This window comes from Erpetoichthys calabaricus, chromosome 6 (genome assembly GCF_900747795.2).
Source record: "Erpetoichthys calabaricus chromosome 6, fErpCal1.3, whole genome shotgun sequence".
Taxonomy (NCBI): Eukaryota; Metazoa; Chordata; class Cladistia; order Polypteriformes; family Polypteridae; genus Erpetoichthys; species Erpetoichthys calabaricus.
This window is the reverse complement of record NC_041399.2, coordinates 24,899,402-24,921,882: the sequence shown is the minus strand read 5'-3', so window position 1 is coordinate 24,921,882 and position 22,481 is coordinate 24,899,402. Positions and strand designations below refer to the sequence as shown.

The following is a 22,481-nucleotide window of genomic DNA, read 5'->3' as shown; positions in this document are numbered from 1 at the left end:
AATCTGTCAGTACTCTGATTACACAAACAAGGAAACAACAGTGATTGTAATTCAGCTACATATACAGTTGTCCGGCTTGGGTTAATATCCTGATTGATAATTTCATCTTACGTATTTCTGGAGAGTTCTTTCAGGTATTTACAAGTGCTATCAGAGTATAATTATTTGCAAAAAGGAAAATCTCTTTAAAGTCTGCAATGGTGGCTTTACACAGAAAAGGCCGGGGACTGCGAGAGAGATCTAGAGAGTTCCGCTGGCACCACTAGGAAGCACTCACTTTGCAGGGATCAGAAGGAGTCACTGCTTTGCTGAGATTACTATCTCATGCTATAAGAAGACCACTTCTGAGCCAGATATTGCAGGTTCGCAGTTGACCACCAACAGTTCACCATAGTGAGATGCTCTGTAGCGAGTCCTCTGCAATACACTTGGCGATGAGGATGGGATTTGCACTGTGGACGTATAGAATGTAGTTGCAACGCTGCTTACAAAAGGTGGGGGGCTGACACAAAGAGAGATCAGCTGACAAACACCAGGAAGTACTCTGCTCACAGTGCTCAGAAATGCACAGCTGAATTCTCCTATTGGCTCGTACTGTAATGTGGTGTAGATAGATAGATACTTTATTAATCCCAAGGTAGCAGGTCCACAGCTCAAGTCAACAGAGCCACTTTTTAAATAAATAATTGCTGCACTCGCAGCTTAGCGAGGGGGTATGGTATGTGTGGTAACAGCAGTTCCCAGGTGATGCGGATGGTCCTCACTTAAGTGCACAGGTGAGGAGTCATCCGCATCTGTGATTGGTGCCGGAAGCTGCTAATTGCCACATCTGATCCACATCCCTGTAATAAATAGAAGTGCGAGGTGGCTAGGGAGGGAAGAAAGAAAAAGAAAAAAGTGAACGGAGGTTAAGAGAAGAAGCAGGCAGGAGAAAGCCGGTGCAAGAGAGTGAGAACGAGTGAGTGCAGGCTTGCGGGCAGCTGAGCAGTGAGCCCCATCGGGGTGTGTGGCCGACACCTAGGGCAGTCGGTAGTGGAGTTGAGGAGTAGGAGTGACTGGAAGAAGGATGGCTTGCCACAGAAGACAGCAGGAGTCAGTAGGCTTGGGGTGTGGATTCTCCAGCATGAGCGTCCTGGTCGCTGGGGAACCCAAGTCTTGGTCTGGGGAGAGCAGAACCGAAGCCAGGGATCGGGAAGCCTCTAGACCGGCAGGTCAGCTGCAGTTAGGGTGACTCCCTTGGTGCATTGCCTGGATGGAAGAAACAGGGGAGTCACCAGTCACCAGTAGAAGAAGGCACCGGGCTGATTTGTTTTTAAAGGGACAGCTTCCAGCCATTGTTTTAACCTCGTTTTAAAAAGGATTTTTCTATTTATTGGATTTTAACCTTCAACAGTTCACTTCTTTTATTGGATTATTTATTTAAAGATTTCTGAGCTGCACTGCACGATTTATTTAAACACTTTGATTGTTGTTGTTTTAATCAAAGCACTTTGGCACTTTTTGCACCATCCCCTTGCTTTGTTGTTCCTCACTGTCTAGCTCATCGGTGACATTACTGACGGTGTCGGGTTCAGAGCTCCCAGAAGCTGACTGGGAGCATGGAGCGAACCCGCATCGTCACATGTAAGTAGGCCAAATATGACCACAGCAAATCAAAGTGACAGTGACCTGTACACGAGAACATGTCCTGTGATCCATTAAGAAAATGTGACCTATTTTCATCTCTTTGTTCAGAACGGGATATGCAGAGAATGGCAGTGCTGTTCTTCCTAAAGGCACTAAGCAAATTAAATACACGAGGTTTAAAAAGAGAAATGTATGAGCCATTTGCTTGTTATTTAAGTTATATAAATGTTTGCCTAAATGTTAGTGCATAGTCTATGGGAGGTTCCTGTAACCCCCATAATTGAATTGGTATATTCTAACTATTTCCAGCCCCTCTGACTAAACATTATACTCAGTTAGTGACTCGCCTTGCCAGGTGTAAGGCATTGAGGGCACACGGCTTTAAAGTAACATGAAAGACAATGTGCTTTATTGGATGTTCAAGGATGGGGGTTGATTTGTTTCAAACCTTTTATTTTCTTTTTGTAAAACTTGAGTTATGTGTATGGAATGTTATTTGATTTTAATAAATTCAATTAAATTAAAAAAAAAGAATGTACAGCGCCATATGTTTAAAACGTACACAAGAAGAAGTAAATTTATTGCATCTTTAAGTTTAGAAACAACTAAAGTTTGACAAGAAAAGCTAAATTTAGAGAAGATACGTTTTTTCTAATTTTTTGCCTTTTATTCTATTTGTGTAACAACTTTTTTCTTTATTCTTGTGAGGACTGTTTGCTTTCAATTTTCACGAAATATTTTAAAACGAACTTTTGGACTGAGAGATTTTGCGTTTTACCCAAGCTTGAACTGGCCTTACACTCCTGCAGCTACAAGGACATAATGACTTTATTTAGAAAACAAAGCATTTCAGCCTCCCAATAAAATCTCCTTGATGTTGCTTTCATTGAACATATGTGGAACAGAGTAGCGGCTAAACAGCTGGAATCCAAAGCACAAGGTTTCCAGTTTAATTCTGTTTCATTGTGTGACCCTGAGGAAGTTACTTCACCCACTTGTACTCTGAATATAACAATAGCCACAGAAAACAAGTGTTATTATGACCTGTACTTGTAAAGTGCTTTAGTGCGGTGTTTGCTATAGAAAGGCACTTTCACAATAAAGTTTGTTTGTTTGAATGTGTTTTGTATTTTACAGCAAAGCTGCATCTTATTATGCGATAATGGAGAGAGTTTCACCTGTAAAAGCAGTGACAAAAGCTGTCCAGGTAATCTCACTTTGTTATTTATTAATCTTTGAGACGTAACGCAGCTCTCACCTGCTTGGGCTGCCGTTATGAGGGCCGTGTTCCCCTCTTTGTCCTGCCAATTCACATCGATATAGGGACACTGAGCGAGAGTTATTACAATGTCGACATACCCCAGGTAACAGGCTACTAGCAGTCCAGTCTGAAAAAGATACAAAAAAAAAAAAAAAAAAAATTACAAGAATTATACAAAAAACACATCAACAAAAATAATCCCTCATTTTAATTCTTTATTAAATATACAGTATCAATATTCTCTATTACTGCCTGCTGTTTTTCTTCATTAGCAATTAACAGTCCTGCTCCTGGTGTCATAAGGCCTTACAATCCTCACTGAAAAATGTCTCTCTATTATAAAACAGAAAACTTGGGACGAGATGTGATCTTTTGAAGAGAGGCAGAGAGCCACTTTCACGTCCCGCCAGACAGGCAAGTCACATCACACTTACAACCACTGGAAGCAAGTCCCATGATACATTCGCAGATTAGTTTAGAGATAATGGAAGTAGGAAAATTTGAAAGTCTCAAAAAAATGAGAGTAAAGATCGCATTAGCGCAAACAACCAGCAGACTCCCGTGACCCCGTAGTTAGGATATAGCGGGTTGGATAATGGATGGAAACAAACAGAAAATATAAAAAGAAAAGAAAAGAGATTGAATAGTGTTTGAGGATGTCTGGGGGAGAAGAGAGACAAGGCAGTGACTTTAAAACGTTCAAAAGCACCGCACGAAATGCAGATCACGCAGCACAGGAGCAGCAGCAAGCCAGCAGCTGGTCGAGCAAAGAGGAGGTAAAAAAACCAACTGTAATTTGTTTCCCATTGTATCACCGTTTAAGAGGGGTTTCAGAGGAGTGACCGTGTCTCCTTGGGGTGTGTTCAGCCCCCCTCTTCACAACGGCACATAGCCGTAGAGTAAAGATCACATTAGTGCAAACAAACAGAAAATATTACTCGGTGAAATAACGGAATAGCTAAATATAACTATATCACTAAGAGGCACAGTGACACAATGAGGTTAGCACTGCTGCCTCACCACACGAGTCCCATTTTTGGCTGTAATAATCATGCCAGTATAGTTGTCAGACACTTCCTCAGGGACGCTTAAAAGACCACTGCACCATTATAATCCACTCAAAACTAGTTCTGTGTTATCTTCCTTATTGGCTTCAATGCATTTCGCTGAGTTCGCTAAAATACTCCAACATTTTAAGGGTTTTGCCAAACTCAAGGCAAAGCGAATTCAGCAGGGTTCACTCATCACTACAAACGTAACTTTGAACAACAAATTATTATTTAATTCAAACATTTATCAGGACCAGTTCATATGTAACACCTTTCTTCATAACATTAATTCAACTATACATTTTTCATATGGTCAATATCTGAACTGCAAATGATTTAATAAATTCCATTTGAAATATGAACATCTTGAATATGAGTTGTCTTTATTGTAATAATAGCTTTGTTACCCAGCTTCACCTGGGATATTTTCTGAGTTAAAAACCCCCTTACACCCTGGGGGCATTTTTCAGCAATCTCTATATTGAGGTGGGGTACCCCAAAGCCTTATTATTCAAAAAATAAAGTCAGGACAGTGATTTTTTCACTAAAACCCGACAGATCACTTCTCAAATGTGTTTGTGTCAAATTTAAACATTTGTTTACTTAGAAACTTCTGCTAAACTAGGGAAAAATAGCAGGCGCTCACAGTAATATTTTCACATTTTTGCTTTCTGATACAGTATATCTCATGTACAAGTAACGCCAGGGCGGTTTTTTCACCTCTGAACACACAGACATGCCAGCTGTACCAGTCTAAAGTTTCATGTTGATAACACAAAGAAATAAATAGCTACAGCATTTGGCACCATGGCTTCCCCTTCCCAATCCAAAACATCTCCAAACAGGGATCCAGGTTCAGAACATTTTGAACATTAAACAGTGAATCATAAACAAACTCTGAACCTCATCCCCTAGTACACTCTTACACCCAAGTACCCCTCTAGCCCACCTTACATGAAACTATTTACATCGTTTGCTCCTGCTTCAAACTGTGCTTTTCTTCATTATGCACGCCCTTCACTGTGTCTCATTATGTCAATATATGAACATCTACATATCATTGGAAACTTCGTGGTGACTGCCATCCAATGGTATAAAGTATGCGAGTGAGTGACCTATTGAGTCAGAGCTAATAGACCCAGAAATGTGAGGTGGTACTCCCCGTATTTGGAGGATATCTCCTGATTGATGCATCGTACAATAAAGTGCTGGGACTTGTTTTGATCAGGACAGTCTACTGTAAGTACCGATGTGACACTTGTAGATATCTGCTGTTGTTCTGTGAAGTAATATGTGAGAGCACACAAAAAATCAGAAGAGTGGTATAAGCCAGTTTCCAGTTTTCAGCCTATAGCTTGTATTTGCTCAGTCGATGGGAGGGTTGAAATCTGGTGGACTTTTTCATTGGTGCATAACACCTGGGTATTCCTTACACAGAGTCATTACTACAATTCTTTCAAATATTTTTGGGGACAATATATGAAACACCACATATATGATTTCATACCAGATTAAAAGTCAGTCATAAATATTGTAACAATTTGACTACTAGGAGTGTGAAGTCGACACCTGTACTGTTTGTGTCTGTATCTGGCATAGTTCACCTGTATGATACAGCAAAAGATTTTTAAACGATCGTTCAGCCCATTTTTTATCTGCTCAGGTTGTAAGAGTTACGTAAGTACTGTACATGTTGATTAGTTGTACTTCTGATCCATCCTATGTAACTAAGTACTTTCCAGTATATAATATTTGTATTTTTTTTTACCAGGGGATAAAATTATTAGTTCTCTTGAGGTGCTTACTGATGAACATGCTACATAGAGATTGCTGTAGAACGGTGTAATGCAGTGTTTGGTAATCTCACAAAGGTGATTTAAAGATGATTAATTAAAAGTTGCTAAAAATCTCTGCAATGGCATCAAAACCTATAATTAGTACTGCCTCATTGTTTAGTGGGATTGAATAAATATTACTAATTACTTTGATACACTGAAAAACACTGTCCTGTTTTTATCACATTCTGAAAAACAGCATCTCCATCAGCTATAGAAAAAAAATTGTGCTTCATTCTGTTCAATCATAACCTGGCTCCATCGGTTCATTCACTGTGTGTTTTCCATTTTGCATTTTCTCTCTGTTTTTTTTTTTTACTTCGTAGATCGTTGATTGGTATTGTGAGCGTAATGACGATATGCAGGTGGACAAAAGTGTTACCTTTTTCAAAAATTCATGGCTATGCACTGATAAAAAAAATGTAGCACAATCAGTTCATTTCAGATTTTTTGTCACATATGGTGAACACAGTCAGATGAAGTGCACGCTTGGCCAAGTGCATCACGCCACCACTGTCAGGCGGCCTGAATCTCGCTTTGCAGTTTATTTCAAATATAACATCGCAATTGGTAATGAGAAGCAAAACACCTGAGTCTCCATTTGAATACATTACATTACATGTGCACATGTACAAAAGAACTGGATTTGGCAACATATTTCTTAGAAAAGAGTCCAAATTAAAATAAATGGGGGAAAGGCTTCTTTGTAAATTCAGTTTGTCTAAGATAAGACAAAAAGATGTTTTTTAACTGCGTTAATCCAGCAAGACAATGAAATGGTTACTTCAAAGTGGCTAAGAAAAAAAAAATAATGACATGCCGCATTATTTCAACATTGTGAGGGCTGATGAATCATCTGAGCAGCACACTGACTGATGGGATTTGTAGTCCCCACATGAGTATTTTCTACAAGGTTGTCAATAAAACTAAGAGTAGGTATTATATTTTAAAAAATTATTATTAAAATTAATATCTAATTTTAAATACCTTTCTTACTGGATCATTTAAGCAAAACTGACGACGCTCACAGCCACAGGGCCTGGAAAAGACTTCCAGATGTCTTCTTTGAGCCTTGCCAAACTTTGTCCATTTCACTTCAGTTCTCTTTCATTTGAGTAAACCAGCACACCTTATTTCTCACTATATCTAAAAGTGGACACAGTGGGTAAGAATGTCCCATTCGCTAGAGTATGATGAACAACAAATATCAATTTATAAAAAACACATATCTGCTAATTTTGTTTTTTCTAAATTGTCACCAAATTTCAATCCATCAAGGCACTTTCGAGATTTTGGATATTTAGTTTCTCAAATTTCAGGAAATAATGTTTTTGTTGATGAGTGAGTGAGTCTGTTTTGCAGAATATGTTGTCTGTTTGGGGCAGCCACCCTTATATCATGTCCTGGCTGCAAATGGGTATTTTTGTTGAGTTGTTCACAGGTTGGTGTCACAAAACAGAACTGATTTAAGATTGCAAATATGGTGGCTTTAAAGGCCGGGACAGGAAGTGACGTAATCTGGACCAGAGACGAAAGTGATGTCATCGCCGACACCGGAAGTGATGTCATCAAAGGCGCCGGGACCTAGCGGGATTTCCCGTGGATGGTCTGCAGAGGATTCAGAGAGAAAGTCAGTGCAGCTCGCCACCCCCTGGTCTGGTGTGGTACTATTATTATTTAGGCCCTTTTGCTGCCTCCCAATCATACGCGTGTGACAATGTACATACTGTATGTTCAAACATACTGATGGGTCTTCTCTAATTATAATTCATTCTAGATAAAATAAGAGCGGAGTGGTGGCTCTGAAGCTAGGGATTTGCACTGATAATCGGAAGGTTGCCGGTTCGAATCCCGTAACGCCAAAAGTGACTCTACTTCACTGGGTCCTTGAGCAAGGCCCTTAACCTGCAATTGCTCCATCCTGGGTATAACATTAATCTGCATCCAACCTGCAGGGAAACACCTGGGGGTTGGTGGCAGAACTGGCACTCCAGCCACCATTAAAAAAAAAAAACCTCACACTGTCCCATTCCATCTGAAGTAGTGTGGTGCTGAGGTGTCACCCGGGTCCTAATCTGGGATCCTGAGTTGGTTTGTCATGTGGTGGGTGCGGCAATGCGCTGTATCAGCATGAGCTCCTAACCTCCTCCTCCTAGATAAAATAGCTTTAGATAAGGAAGACAGAAAGTGTGAGGTAAGGGAAGACAAAAGTTTATTTAATCACATATGTTCTTAACTTAGACTGCTAAAGAATACAAACCTGTGACATTAATATAAAAAACATTGCATGTCTAAGCCACAAGGAAATGTGACAAGGCATTAGAAAAGCTCACTCAGAGCAGTCAGATAAAAGTCCTGACATGACCAAGAAGATCTCATTAACAATTTGTATGTGAGGAAATTGAGTTACTCAGCGACAAGATTAGTGTGTTCAGACGCAGGATTCAAGCAAATAGGAACATCTTCCAAATGAAGTCACAGACACGCCGACAGACACACAGAGTAGCACTATTCCTGAACTTACTTAAAAACACTAATATACTTTGCATGGTAGTACAGGAATTTAAAACGACTTAAACAGAGCACAGAGGGTACAAAAAGATTTCTGCAATTGCTCAAAATACAGACATATTAGAAAGTGATAAAGATGACTGTTTCTGTTTTGTGGTCAAAGAGAAAACAGGATAACTGCATTTATGCCCAGTATCTTTATTAAACTGCTGGAGAAAACTTTACAAATAATAAAATAATAATAATAATAATTCATTACATTTATATAGCGCTTTTCTCAGTACTCAAAGCGCTATCCACACAGGTCACTCTTACTGTTCATCTCTCACATTACCAAAACAAAGAAATACTTCTTGCCCAACTGCGACAAAAGTGACTGCTGATGGATGAAGGCAATAAAATATACATCTTACACACGGTCTTAAACAGAAAGTTGCTGGAATTGAAGCCGACTGACTTTGTAAATTTTATTTTTTAATACACGGGTTATTCAATAACTATCCACTCTTTTGTGATAATTTTGTTTGAGCTGGCTATGCAGGTTTCCCCTCACACATGTGCTAATATGGCAAAGTCTCTGTGGTAAAGTTTCAACACTGATCAGTAAATTTCTCTTGTTGTTTTCTTGGAATAAACATGGCTACCCCACCCTCCATTTGCACCAAAGAAGAGCAGCGAGCAGTGATCTGATTTTTGTTGTTTTATGGGCTAAAGGTGTACCGGGGCAGAAGTCCTTGTTAGTTAGTCAGAAGCATTGTACAGACTTGGTCGATGTTGTCTTTGGCATTGGACATGAACAGTCCCACGCTTTCTTTGTGCTCAACACTTTGATTAAATAAATACTTTATTAGTCCCAAGGGGAAATTTAAACATATACAGCATCAGAAACATAGAAAACAAAGAGATAGATAGATAGATACTTTATTAATCCCAAGGGGAAATTCACATACTCCAGCAGCAGCATACTGATAAAAAACAATATTAAATTAAAGATTGATAACAATGCAGGTATAACAGACAATAACTTTGTATAATGTTAACGTTTACCCCATGGGGGTGGAAATGAAGAGTCGCATAGTGTGGGGGAGGAACGATCTCCTCAGTCTGTCAGTGGAGCAGGACGGTGACAGCAGTCTGTCATTGAAGCTGCTCCTCTGTCTGGAGATGATACTATTTAGTGGATGCAGTGGATTCTCCATGATTGACAGGAGCCTGCTCAGCGCCCATCGCTCTGCCACAGATGTCAAACTGTCCAGCTCCTTGCCTACAATAGAGCCTGCCTTCCTCACCAGTTTGTCCCGGCGTGAGGCGTCCCTCTTCTTTATGCTGCCTCCCCAGCACACCACTACGTAGAAGAGGGCGCTCGCCACAACCGTCTGATAGAACATCTGCAGCATCTTACTGCAGATGTTGAAGGACACCAGCCTTCTAAGGAAGTATAGCCGGCTCTGTCCTCTCTTGCACAGAGCATCAGTATTGGCAGTCCAGTCCAATTTATCATCCAGCTGCATTCCCAGGTATTTATAGGTCTGCACCATCTGCACACAGTCACCTCTGATGATCACGGGGTCCAGGAGGGGCCTGGGCCTCCTAAAATCCACCACCAGCTCTTTGGTTGTGCTGGTGTTCAGGTGTAGGTGGTTTGAGTCGCACCATTTAACAAAGTCCTTGATTAGGTTCCTATACTCCTCCTCTTGCCCACTCCTGATGCAGCCCACAATAGCAGTGTTGTCAGAGAACTTGCACGCGGCAGGACTCCGAGTTGTATTGGAAGTCTGATGTATATAGGCTGAACAGGACTGGAGAAAGTACAGTCCCCTGCGCCGCTCCTCTTCTGCTGACCACAATGTCAGACCTGCAGTTCTCGAGACGCACGTACTGAGGTCTGTTTGTAAGATAGTCCACGATCCATGCCACCAGGTATGAATCTACTCCCATCTCTGTCAGCTTTTTCTATTAGCACACCGTTCCTAGTAGAATGAGCCTGAAAACCAATATCTGCCATCATTCTGTTTCAACAACAAGTTCTAGTGTACCCAGGGTCAGTCCTGTGATGCAGCTGGCTTTCCTGGTAAGTTTGTTCTGGTACTGTTCATCTTTTGAACTCAAGTTTCTTATCCAGGAGACCACAGCATAGAACAATACATTGGCTGCTATGGACTGGTAAAATATTTCCAGCAGAGTGCTGCATACATCACAAAACCTGGGTCTCCTCAGAAGTAGTCTGTTCTGCCGCTTCTTGTACAGCACCAATGTCTTGTCAGATCAGTCCAGCTTGCTGTTTTCATGAACCCCCTGGTACTTGAATCTCTGCACCAATTCTGCATCCCCCCCTGAATGGTGAGTGGTTTCAGAGGCTCTTTGGCATACCAGAAGTCCACCACCAACTCTTTTGCCTTACTGATACTGAGCTGCAGGTGGTTCTTTCTGTAACACGAGACTCCTGTACTTTGACTCATCTCCACTATTCATGCAGCTGATAATGGAGAAATCATCTGAGAATTTTTGTATATGGCAAGCACTGGTACTGTACTGGAAGTCTGTTTTGTGGAGGATAAACAGGAAGGGAGACATGATAGTCCGACCATTTTTGAAGTTCTCGATCATTTCGTAAATACTCCACCATGGCAAAATGTTGTCTGCATATTGTACAGAAAGCCTCCTGTGTGATTTTGACCCCTGGCACACCTTCAGCCCATAAAAAAGTGGTCCACTGTTTGCTGCTTTTCATTGATACAAGCAGAAAGCAGAGACTCTTTAGAGCAAATGTTAAACAATGAGAATGCAGCTCCCCATCAGAATGCTTGTTAATTTTGTATTTGGTCATTGCTAAATATAACCTTTCAGTGTGATTTGTTAGATTAGCTCCCCTCACTCTTTACACAGCACTAAAATGAGGGTTAAATGTCTCACAGAAATAGTCAATCAATAGTTATGGCAAGACGAGCTGAGAGTTGTGTAGCTAGCAAGCGTGTGGAGAGCATCTGGATAGTTCTGTGACCCTCTACACCTGACCACTCAAATCTGTTCTTCCCAGGATTCCATAGTTCACTGCCACAGACCCTACAGCTTCTCACATATGTTTCATGAATTTGTCTCTCCAATGCGAAGAAGTCATGAAGGACTTTCATACCCCTAAATGACTCCATACTTTACTTCACAATTCCACCGTCTTGGTATGCATGCTCTTTATAGTCATCATAAATATAGCTGCTATGTATATTTGGCATAAAGCAGCATAAAAATAATTAAAATGTATAAATCATACAGACTGAAATCATATTTCAGGTGATGGGTGATCCATATCTCTTGAAGAGAAGACTGAGTTTAAACCAATATTCTATCCTTTGGCAGCCACAAAGTATTAAATGATTGATTATACATTAAATTTTTTAGTAACTGTCCTTTTTGAACCACTGACTTTGGTGCAGCTTCACGCTTAGTTCTGAAGTGTGCAATGTTGGCACAACAAGCATTTTTTTAAAATTCCGGTTGTTTGTTATTGTCATCATCACATTTAAGTATTAATTATTTATAAATTAATAGACAATATGCCTGTAAATCTATTTGTTCAGTTTAAGTTCTTGATGTACAGTTTTTCACTTTTTCAAAAGCAACTGAATAGATAGATAGATAGATAGACAGACACTTTATTAATCCCAAGGGGAAATTCACAATAGGTATCTTAATCAGTAGGTTATCTCATATGGTAAGCGCACATTAATAATCCATCAAAAATCCTGTGCAAAAGGTTCTGTGCCACATACAAATGAGTTCATTCAGACCAGTTCTTCTGCTACAAAAATGTGCCTCTTTGTAATCGTTTCAGACATAGGAGCCAAAGTGAACGGAAAGAAAACCTTTATAACAAAAAACACTTCATAGGCAGCATTCAGTATAACTCTTCCAGGGCGATCCATTATGGTGAGACAAAGGCAGCTGGACAATCATCAGACCGTCTATACTGATTTGTCAGAGAACCTGGGAACAGCCCAGAAATTATACTTAAAATATGCATAGCCTTTTCAACAGGATTTTGCTCAGCAGCACAGTCTGCACATTTGGTGATCTCAACTGCACTAGAAATTGTGTGTCTTTCCAAAAAGATCCAACTTTCCAGCAGTAGCTCACCTGCAGGCTCTGAAGTAAACTCTCTTTCAGTTTGGATCAAATGCGTCAACTATGCTGGATTAAAAAAAGAAAACATCTTACTAAGTCAGCCTGATCACTTAATGAATGTGATTTATTTCTAACTTAATCATTAGAGAAAATTCATACAAATACCGTATATACTAGCGTATAAGTTGGGTCTTGAAACCTGAAAAATCGATCATAAAATCAGACCCCGACTTATACACCCGTTCAAAAGTGCGACACTTAACTTTTTTTTTTTTTTTTTTTTTTTACATCTTCTTGCCTCCTCCGAACTCGCATCAGTTTCTCAGACACATTGAATTTTGTTGCAGCAGCGCAGTTACCAATTTCTTTCACCACTTCAACGATGTTTAATTTAAAACCAGCTTCATATTTTCTTCTGATTGAACGCTCAATCGTAGATAAGGGATGCTCTTACGATAAAGGTGTATGAGGGTGTGAGATACAACAAACACAAATCAGTACAAACGTTGCTTCGGAATAGTTAAGGTATTACTGTGTGGTTCCACATTCAAGTCATACGACTGACATTATAAAATACTGGAAATTATACGGTAAAATCAAGCCCCGACTAATACGTGGGAGAACTTATCCACGAGTATATACAGTACTTTATAAAACTGAGCTATGTTGATATTGGATGTTATTACTGCTCAATTTTGACAACTGCTGATAAGCAGATTTCCTTCAGATTCACAAGGTGACAGTTAAAGAGTCATGTGTTGCTGGCAGTGGCATAAATATGTGGCAAAGAGTGAAAATGCATATCATATTTAACTAGCATATGTACTGAAACATTATTTTACTTTAATGCACTCGTGAGTAATAATGGTGGCAAATGACAAATGCATTTAGCAGACAATGTATCTGCCCCGTCTGAAGCAAAACTGTGTCTCTAACTTTAGTTTCAATGCCTAGTCACTAGCGTGTATTTCACAACACCAAAAGAACTACTGTTGAACAGCTAAGTCAGTGTAAGTGGGCTACTTACTGTATCATTGGCCCTGTCCCCTGCTATACTTCAGTATTCGTCTTCTTCAGGTGTCTGTGCATTGAGCTAGTGAGGTTATGGAACCCCATATGTTTTTTTACTCAATTAACCTTTTTCACTGATTTTCATTTGAAATACTCCCACACAATTTTGCCTGATATTTGCAGGAACCATCTTCTGCTGAACTTGGTGCCGCTGTCGCCATGATTGGTTTACACAAAAACCACACAAAGAGTCGGTGTATGCTGGCATGCAATGTGGGGTAGGGGCAGCAACAACTAGTCGATTAAGAAAATATCATATGATTGAAATTTTTAGTCGATTAGTTGATTACATAGATTAATCACGGCAGCCCTAGCAAATATACAATATTTTTTTAAATTACATGTCCCTCAAAATAATATAATGGTGAAGGCCACAAAATATCCAAAACAGGAGCAGTACTCTCCTGATCCGGAACCCAAAAGCAAGCCTCACCCCAGGTAGCCTAGTCCCCAAATCAAAAGGCACACTTTGGCCTGCACAATGATTCCTTCCCAGGTCAAATTTATTTATGGTGTTTGTCATCTACGGTTAGACTTATTGAATTTTAATACTTTCAAACACTCTTTCAAACACTAGATGATTGTTAAGTTACGTCCCCATGTGTAAAACAAAAGGAGTGATAGATGGTGTACTTCTGCTTCCATCTCACTGTATAATGACACCTACTGCATAGGGGACATACAAAGAACACAGTTCCCTGAGCGCACACTACCCACTTGTGCCAATCGCTTTCCTGACCATTTCTTAACCCACTTGACACAAGCCTTCCAACACCATTCTTCTTAATTCTTTATAAAAGGCTGCTCTACTGTTCTGACTTATTACTGTATATCACCGTATGTGTAATCCTCTCCAATACTACTTTATTTCAAAACCGGTTAGCCTCACCCTGTCTGTTTTTTTTATGATAGGTACATCTCTGCATCAGTGGCAAACTGTAGAAACAGTGCCTTCTGAAACAATTCAGACCCCTTCACTTTTTTACCCTATTTTTGCTATGCCGTAGTCTTATATTAAAATCATTTAAATTCACTTTTTCTTCACTAGGCAACATCTTGGAATGTGGAAAATGAAAACAATTTTTTCTGAATTTTGCAAATTTACTAAATATAAAAGCTGAAATATCACATTGCCCAATAATTCAAAACTCTTCACTCAGCACTTTGTTGAGATAGTTTTGGCAGCGATTACAGCCTAGATGCTTCACACACCTGGATTTGGATATTTTTTGCCAGTCTTCTCTGTAGATCCCCCTCGGCGTCAATCAGGCTGGATGGAGACCACCAGTGGACAGCTATTTTCAGGTCTCTCCAAAGATGTTCAATTGGGTTCAAGTCTGGGCACAGGCTTGGCCACTCAAGAGCATTCACGGAGTTAACCCTAAACCACTCCGTTGTTGTCCTGGCTAAGAGTCATTCTCATAAGGAAGGTGAAACTTCTGCCCAGTCTGAGGTTCAGAGAACTCTGGGGCTGTTTTTCACTTAGAAAATCGCTGTGTTTTGCTCCACCCAGCTGTCCCTCAACCCTGTCCAGTCTCCATGTCTCTGCCTCTGACAAACAACCCCACAGCATGAGACTATCACCACTATGCTTCAATTTTGGAATGTTACTGTAAAGGTGATGAGCAGTGCCAGTTTCATCCAGATGTATCTCTTGGAATTGAGGCCTAACAGCTTAGTCTTGGTTTTATCAGACTGGAGAATCCTATTGCTCATAGTCTGAGAGTCTTTTAGGTACCATTTGCATACTCCATAAACTTTACTCTCCCAAAAACCCAGATTAGTGGAATGTTGCAATGATAGTTGTCCTTCTAGAAGGTTATATCTTCTCCACACAAGTTCCCTGTAGCTCAGCCAGAGTAACCATCAGGTTCTTGGTAACCTCTATTACCAAGCCCCTTCTCCTTCAATTGCTCATACAACTCTAGGAAGAGTCGTGGTCGTTCAAATCTATTCCATTTAAGAGGCCACTGTGCTCTAGGGAGCCTTCAATGGTGCAGGGTGTTTTTGCAGCTTTCCTGAGATCTATTTCTCCACATAATCCTGTCTCTAATTTCTGCAGGTATTTCCTTCGACCTTGTGACTTAGACTTTGCTCTGGTACACATGGTCAACTGTAACTTCTACAGACAGGCGTGTGCCTTTCCTGATCACGTCCAATCAACTGAATTAACCACAGGTGGACTCCAAACAAGGAGTAAAAACATCTCAGTGACGATCAATAGAATGGGATGCACCTGAGCCAAGTGTCATAGCAAAGGGTCTGAATACTCGTGTCAGTGCGATATTTCAGTTTTCATTTTTAAATCTGGAATAATTCCTAAAATCCCGTTTTTGTTTTGTCACTTGTTGTTGGATTAGGGAAAAATTAATTGAAATTATTTAATCACAAGCAAAGCAACATAACAACTGTGGTAAAAGTGAAGGGGGTCTGAATACTTTCTGAAGGCACTATACATCATATTTATTTTGTTTAATGCCAATACTTTTTCAGAGGAAGTACCAAGTCATTAATCAATATTCTATTGACATTATATACATCTTTTAGTGAGTCACAAAGCACATAAAAAAATAAGATAAAAGGCAAACCCTTTACTAGATTTAGTCATCTTGGAATGTGGCATCTCCAACAACTCCAAAAAACTTTTAATTAGCCGTCAGTTTACTTCTTTGCCACAAAACTCATTTTTTCCAATACATGCAACAAGTACAGAAATGGTACAACTGCAGCTCTCCACCCCTGAGTCATTGTTTCTTCTTCAGTCATACGTGAGGCACAAGAAACTGTCCAGTGTAGGTAGCCACAGAGATTCCCTCTTTGTGCATCTAGAGGCTTTTCAGCAAACACTTTCTTGGACCTCATTTAATTTTGGATATTTCCCCTGAATTTTGTTTATGTGTAAAAGGTATACCTGACACTTAAATCTTACCCAGAAGGTATATTTGCTGCTCCTTCTCTCTCCACATACCGCCAGTAACCCAACCACTCCCATATGATACTGGTTATTTCTCATCCTTTCTTCCAGCTCCCCTACATTCCAACCTGGTAAGTAATGCTATACTGCTCCTGCATCTGGGACAGCTTTACTGGTATAGTTCCAACATCTCGTTTGCCAGAAACTGTCCCTCAGCCTGTTTGCTAAAAAGCTGGCAGTGTGGCTCAGTTCCAAGTTTCCTACAAGACCATGCCTGTCCACTAGGGGGCACGTGTGTATAGCAGAACTCATCCCAGCTTGCACTCTTTTTCCACTCCTCAACAGAAGCACGGAGCTGACAGCAGTGTGATCAAAGAAACCAGAAAATTGTGCCTGCCTGACACCTGTGTAAGCCTAAATCGAAGTGGAATACAGTATTCCACACATTTGTGATGTCATGATACCAGAATTTTTGTATTCAATATCAGTATCTCATTATACTTGCCTAATCGATAGCACAGCAAAAACAGAAATCTTTTTTATCTGATTTTTAATTAAACTGCATTATTGAAGTGGACCATATTCTGCCTTTTTCTTTAACATTATATATGATTAAAGCAAATAAAAAATGGTGTTATATCAATCAAGTAGTTGCCCAGCTGTCAGTTAAGTAAACTACATTCATAAATATCAAATTACAATGTAAGATATGAATTTAATATGTAATAGACATGGGAATTCTGCCAGTATAACAAGAGTAGAGAATGTTATCACAGGCAGATTTCAGCATCAGGTTTATAAAGGACGTAACATCAAGGACAACCTGATTTATCTCATGGCAGGCAGTGTGGCATACTGGTTAAAGCTTTGGGACCCTGACGTCGTGGTTTCAGAACCCACTACTGACACTGTGTGACCATGGGCATGCTACGTCACCTGCTTGTGCTCCACCTGGAAAAACAAATTCTGTAAGTCACCTTGGATAAAGGTGTCAGCCACATAAATAAATGTAAATCTTACCATGTGTACATTTTCTCACCTGTAACTGAAAAATCTCTCTATTATATAAAAAAAATCCTTCAACGCGATGAGACTTTTTGGAAGAGAGATTTGTTTCAGGTCCCGCAAATGAGACTTTTGCCTTGAGATTTTTTTCAAGTCACACCCTCCTCTCAAACAAGACCATGGTCAGATAGATAGATAGATAGATAGATAGATAGATAGATAGATAGATAGATAGATAGATAGATAGATACTTTATTAATCCCAATGGGAAATTCACATTCTGATCACATTCTCTAGCACCGAGAAATGAGGAAGTCAAATGAATTACGACAAAAAGGACGATCCTTTCCACAGTAAATTGGTTAAATGTGTCCAAAAATGTCAATTGGGTACACTGCAAATTGGTTAAATGCGTATTAATAGACTCTGCTGAAACAGTTGGTGGTGATTGTGCGGAAGATGAAAACAACAACTTAAAATATCACGAAGAATAACTACAACCGTTAACAACGTCCAGTCTTCCAACGCACAAATTACTGTAGAAAGAAGGATGTATCTAAGAAAGGTAATGTAGGACATCTTCCGCAGATAACATTAGACAACAAAGGAGATCTTGATATGCAATTCGTATTAAAACGTTTACAGTTTCCCATTAGAATAACTTTTGCAAAGACAATTAACAAACCTCAGAGCCAAACATTAGAAAAAGTCATTTTCTTAAATAGAGAGAGAAACGAAATTCAATCACGGGCAGTTATACGTTGCGTTGATGCATATGCTAAAGCGGGTCATCTTCTCCCATATCGGCCTGTCTTCTGCATTTTGCTCTGTTATTTATCATCCAGTGTAATCAACAAAAAAATAACCAAATAAACAAGTTACAATTAATAAAATAGAGACAGCATGCTGGTTAAACTTCATAAGCTTCTGAATCTCTGCAGCAGTTCAAGTATCAAGCCTTTACTCTACAACCACCGTTATTAAAAATTATGTCAAAAGTTCACCAGCGTTTTTAGCAACACAAATGTATTCTTCTTGAGAAAACAGTGGAGTAGACATTTCCCTATGAGCCTAATGTGATGCAGCTGAAAGATAATCAATCACTTCATTATGTAAAAGACCAATTACCGGAACATCTAGATGGAGATGAAAGAGAGGAAGGGCAAGTTAATGACAGAAGAAGATATGGGACTCCAGTGAGCGTCAGAACAATAAAAAGGAAAGGAAATGTGTATGAAATTGTCTTTTTGTTACTTTTAAGTGAAATACTTTAGGTACATATTATTATTGGTTATGTAAGGCTGTCATGGTGCTTGGGGCTGAATGTGCAGTGGCCCTTTCTGAAGGACAACAGAAGACTGAAAGCTGACAGATAAAAATTTGGCTTTTTTTACTAAAACTCATCCTGTAAAGCAGTGTATCCAAAACTGAATAAAGAGTAATCACAAAGTAATTGTTTTAAGTATAAATACACTAAGTAAGTTTGTGTCTTCTTCTCCTTCCTCTTCATCTTTTCCCACTTCTATGTGGGTCAATGTGGTTGATAAACCTCCTCCATACAGCTTGGCTCTGTGCCTCTTCCCCAAGTCAGACCCTGTTCCTTTAGATATTCCATCCATCCATCCATTTTCCAACCCGCTGAATCCGAACACAGGGTCACGGGGGTCTGCTGGAGCCAATCCCAGCCAACACAGGGCACAAGGCAGGAACCAATCCCGGGCAGGGTGCCAACCCACCGCAGTCCTTTAGATATTCTTTTACTTTATTCATCCAACTCTGCTTTGGCCTCCCTAGCATTCTCCTCCTTTGTACTTCCATTCCCATCACTCTTTTCCCAACATATTCATGGTCTTTCCTCATCACATGTCCATACTACCTTCTACATTCTACCTACTTTCCTGTACTATCTCTTCCACTTTTGTTGTACCTTTAATTGTCTCATTTCTTATTTTGTCCCTTTTAGTACCTCTACACATCCATCTCAACTTTCTCATTTCTGCCACATCCAACTTCTTTCTCCTGCATTCACTTTACTGCCCATGTTTTAGCTCCATACATCATTGCTGCTTTTACCACTCTCTTAAAAACATTACCTTTAATGTTCTACTTAATTCTTTGATCATACAATACTCGTGATACTTTCTTCCAATTGTTCTATCCACACTGTACTCTATGGGTTATTTCTGCATCTAACTTTCCATCTTGGGCTACCACTGATCCTAAATATTTAAATTTATTCACTCTTTTCAATAGCTCTCCCTTCAGGCGAACATCTGAATCCTGATCATTGTTAAACCTCATATATTCTGTCTTCCTCCTTATTTATCTTCAACCCTGTGTCTCTCCATTCTTTGTACTTCCTCTCAACTTCCTCTTTTCTAGTGCTACACAGCACAATATCATCAGCAAAAAGTCTGACCCAGGAGGATTGGTCCCATGACTCAACACAGCAATAACCAGATCAAAGTGTTCAGGACTTAAAGAAGATCCCTGGTGCAGACCCACTCTTACTGGGATCCTGTCTGTTACCCCAACACTGCTTTTAGCCCGAGTCCTCACTCCCTCATATATATTCTGGACAATCTCCACATGCTTCTCTGGTAGTCACACCGAGTACAATCTCACTGTTACACCTGCTCTGGTATTGTGTCTCCTGTTCATAGATCTCCTGCATTAGATCCCACAACACATCTACTCCCTCTTCTCCTAAATTCTTCCACGTTTCTGTTGGTGTAATTTCCCAAATTTAAAAAATAGAAAGAAAGAAAGAGCTGCACATTGTAGTGTGAGAGCATTAGTAGTAATTATAGTAATAATTTTTCTAGTGCAGAATTAAAATATAATATAGTTTTGTTCACTAGTAACCTTTACCAGTAGCATTTGGCCATCTATTAAATACAAAGGATAGATAGATAGATAGATAGATAGATAGATAGATAGATATTGAAGGGGAAATTTACATACTCCAGCAGCAGCATACTGATAAAAACAATATTAATTAAAGAGTGATAAAAAAAAGCTGTATAACGTGCTTATAATATCAATGTAGTAGTAAGAGTGCTAAACTGAAGTAGTATGTTTCCTGCCTTGCGCCCTGTGCTGGCTGGGACTGGCTCCAGCAGACCCCCGTGACCCTGTGTTAGGATATACTGGGTTGGATAATGGCTGGTTGGAAGTCAGTATTTTAGTAGGTAGAGCTTGGGAAGCCATGGCAGCTTCGGGTCTGTGTGCACAGCTCTCGGTTAGCTTTGCACATCTGTACACTTCTAATTTTCCTTGATCTTCTGGTCAAAACTGCTCAAGTTCCGTCACGTTGCATGTTGATCATGAGTGAACAGCCTTTGTAAACTCCAGTCACAAATTCTCAATTGGATTGAGATCAAAACTCTGACTCAGTCATTCCATTGTGTTGTTTTAAAGCCATACCTGTATAGCTTTGGCTTGATGCTGGAGGTGGTTATGTTGCTGGAAATCAAATCTTCTTCAAGGTGCAAGTTTCACGCAGACTGCATCAGGATTATATATCTCCAGGATTTTCCTGTATATTTTACTGCATTCATTTTACCCTTAAAGCCTTCCAGGACCTGCTGCAGAGAAGCATCCCCATCACACTTCATGGTGGGGATGCTGTGGTTATGATGATGTGCAGATTCAAATAGGGCATTTAGTTTGATGACCAAAAAGCTCAATGTTATTCTCATCAGACCACAGAACCTCCTTCCAACTGCTTTCAGTCTGCCATGTGCCTTCTGTAAAACTGTAGTTGAGATATCATGTACATTTTTTTAACAGTTCTCTTAACCCCAGCAACAGTTGTTATCTGTCAGACCCTTTTTTTATCATAAAAAGATGGTGAGAAGTTGATGCGTGCTTTTATCACAAAGTCATCTTGATTACTGCAATTCTTTTTTTACTTGCCTACAAGTGAATAGAACCATTAACAGATTACAGATTGTCCAAAATGCAGCAGCTAAAACTCTTAAGAAAGCAAAAACCAAAAAAAAAAATCAGACCATGTTACACCATGTTTGCATGAACTTCATTGGCTACCTGTATGTTTTAGAATAGATTTTTAAATTCTTTCACTCAAAAGCACTTAATGGCCTATCGCTTTCATACATCACTGAGTTTTTAACTATTTACACTCCTCCACATTCTCTAAGATCCCTTCATTTTAAGGTACTCCACATACCCAGAGATAATAAGAAGTACAGTGGGGATGGGAAGCAGCATTTACAGTAGTCTTTATGCACCAAAACTATGGAATACACTACCAGTAGCACCGTACATACTCGCAGATAAATTCTCCCACAGATAAGTCAGGGCTTGATTTTAATTTCTGGTATTTTATAATGTCGGTCATATAAGTCAAATGTGGAAAACTCACGCTATTGGTACAAGGGATTACGACATGCTAACGCCCGCCTGAGAGTAACCGGCCTTTTTTTTCCATGTGGGTGCGGCAATGCGCTGTATCAGTGTGTGATCCTAACCTCTCTCTCGCTCTCTCTGCCTACGTGACCACACGGTGATACCCAAACTATTCTGAAGCAACGTTTGCACTGATTTGTGTTTTTTGTATCTCACACCCTCATACACCTTTATCGTAAGAGCACCCATCCCTTATATACGATGGAGCGTTCAATCAGAAGAAAATATGAGCGGGTTTTAAATTAAACGTTGTTGAAGTACCGAAAGAAATTGGTAACTGCGCTGCTGCAACAAAATTTGATGTGAAATTGGAGGAGGCAAGAAGATTTAAAAAAAAAAAAAATTAAGTGTCAAATTTTTGAATGCGCGTGTAAGTCGGACTCTGATTTTATGATCGATTTTTTGGGTTTCAAGACCCGACTTATACGTGAGTATATACGGTAATTACAAAAGCTGAATCACTCCCTTGTTTCAAAATGCTTTAAAGGCATGTGTTGTTTCCTTACTTTTAGTAAAAATTTTAGTTATTTTTTTCAGGGGCCCCAATTACCTTAAGTCTCTCTTAGTTTTTTTTACATACATGTCTTTTAACTGTATCTCTGATTACCTACAGTGTATGCTTTTCTTTTTCAGATTTATTCAATACTGTATATAAAACA

At 39.6% G+C, this 22,481-nt stretch overlaps 2 protein-coding genes across 2 annotated transcripts in view; both read right to left on the bottom strand.

Moving 5' to 3' along the window:
* LOC127528438 (uncharacterized) overlaps positions 1–10,132 on the bottom strand; it is a 398,423-nt gene extending 388,291 nt beyond the window's left edge. The window contains exon 1 of the mRNA XM_051929307.1: positions 10,023–10,132. The gene's annotated coding sequence lies outside the window, so the exon portion shown is untranslated. The remainder of the gene's footprint in view (positions 1–10,022) is intronic.
* Positions 1–22,481, bottom strand: part of ankrd33ba (ankyrin repeat domain 33ba) — a 123,727-nt gene that overhangs the window by 37,757 nt on the left and 63,489 nt on the right. Inside the window, exon 2 of the mRNA XM_028803430.2 lies at positions 2,885–3,014. Within this exon, the coding sequence (XP_028659263.1) occupies positions 2,885–3,014 (130 nt within the window). The remainder of the gene's footprint in view (positions 1–2,884; positions 3,015–22,481) is intronic.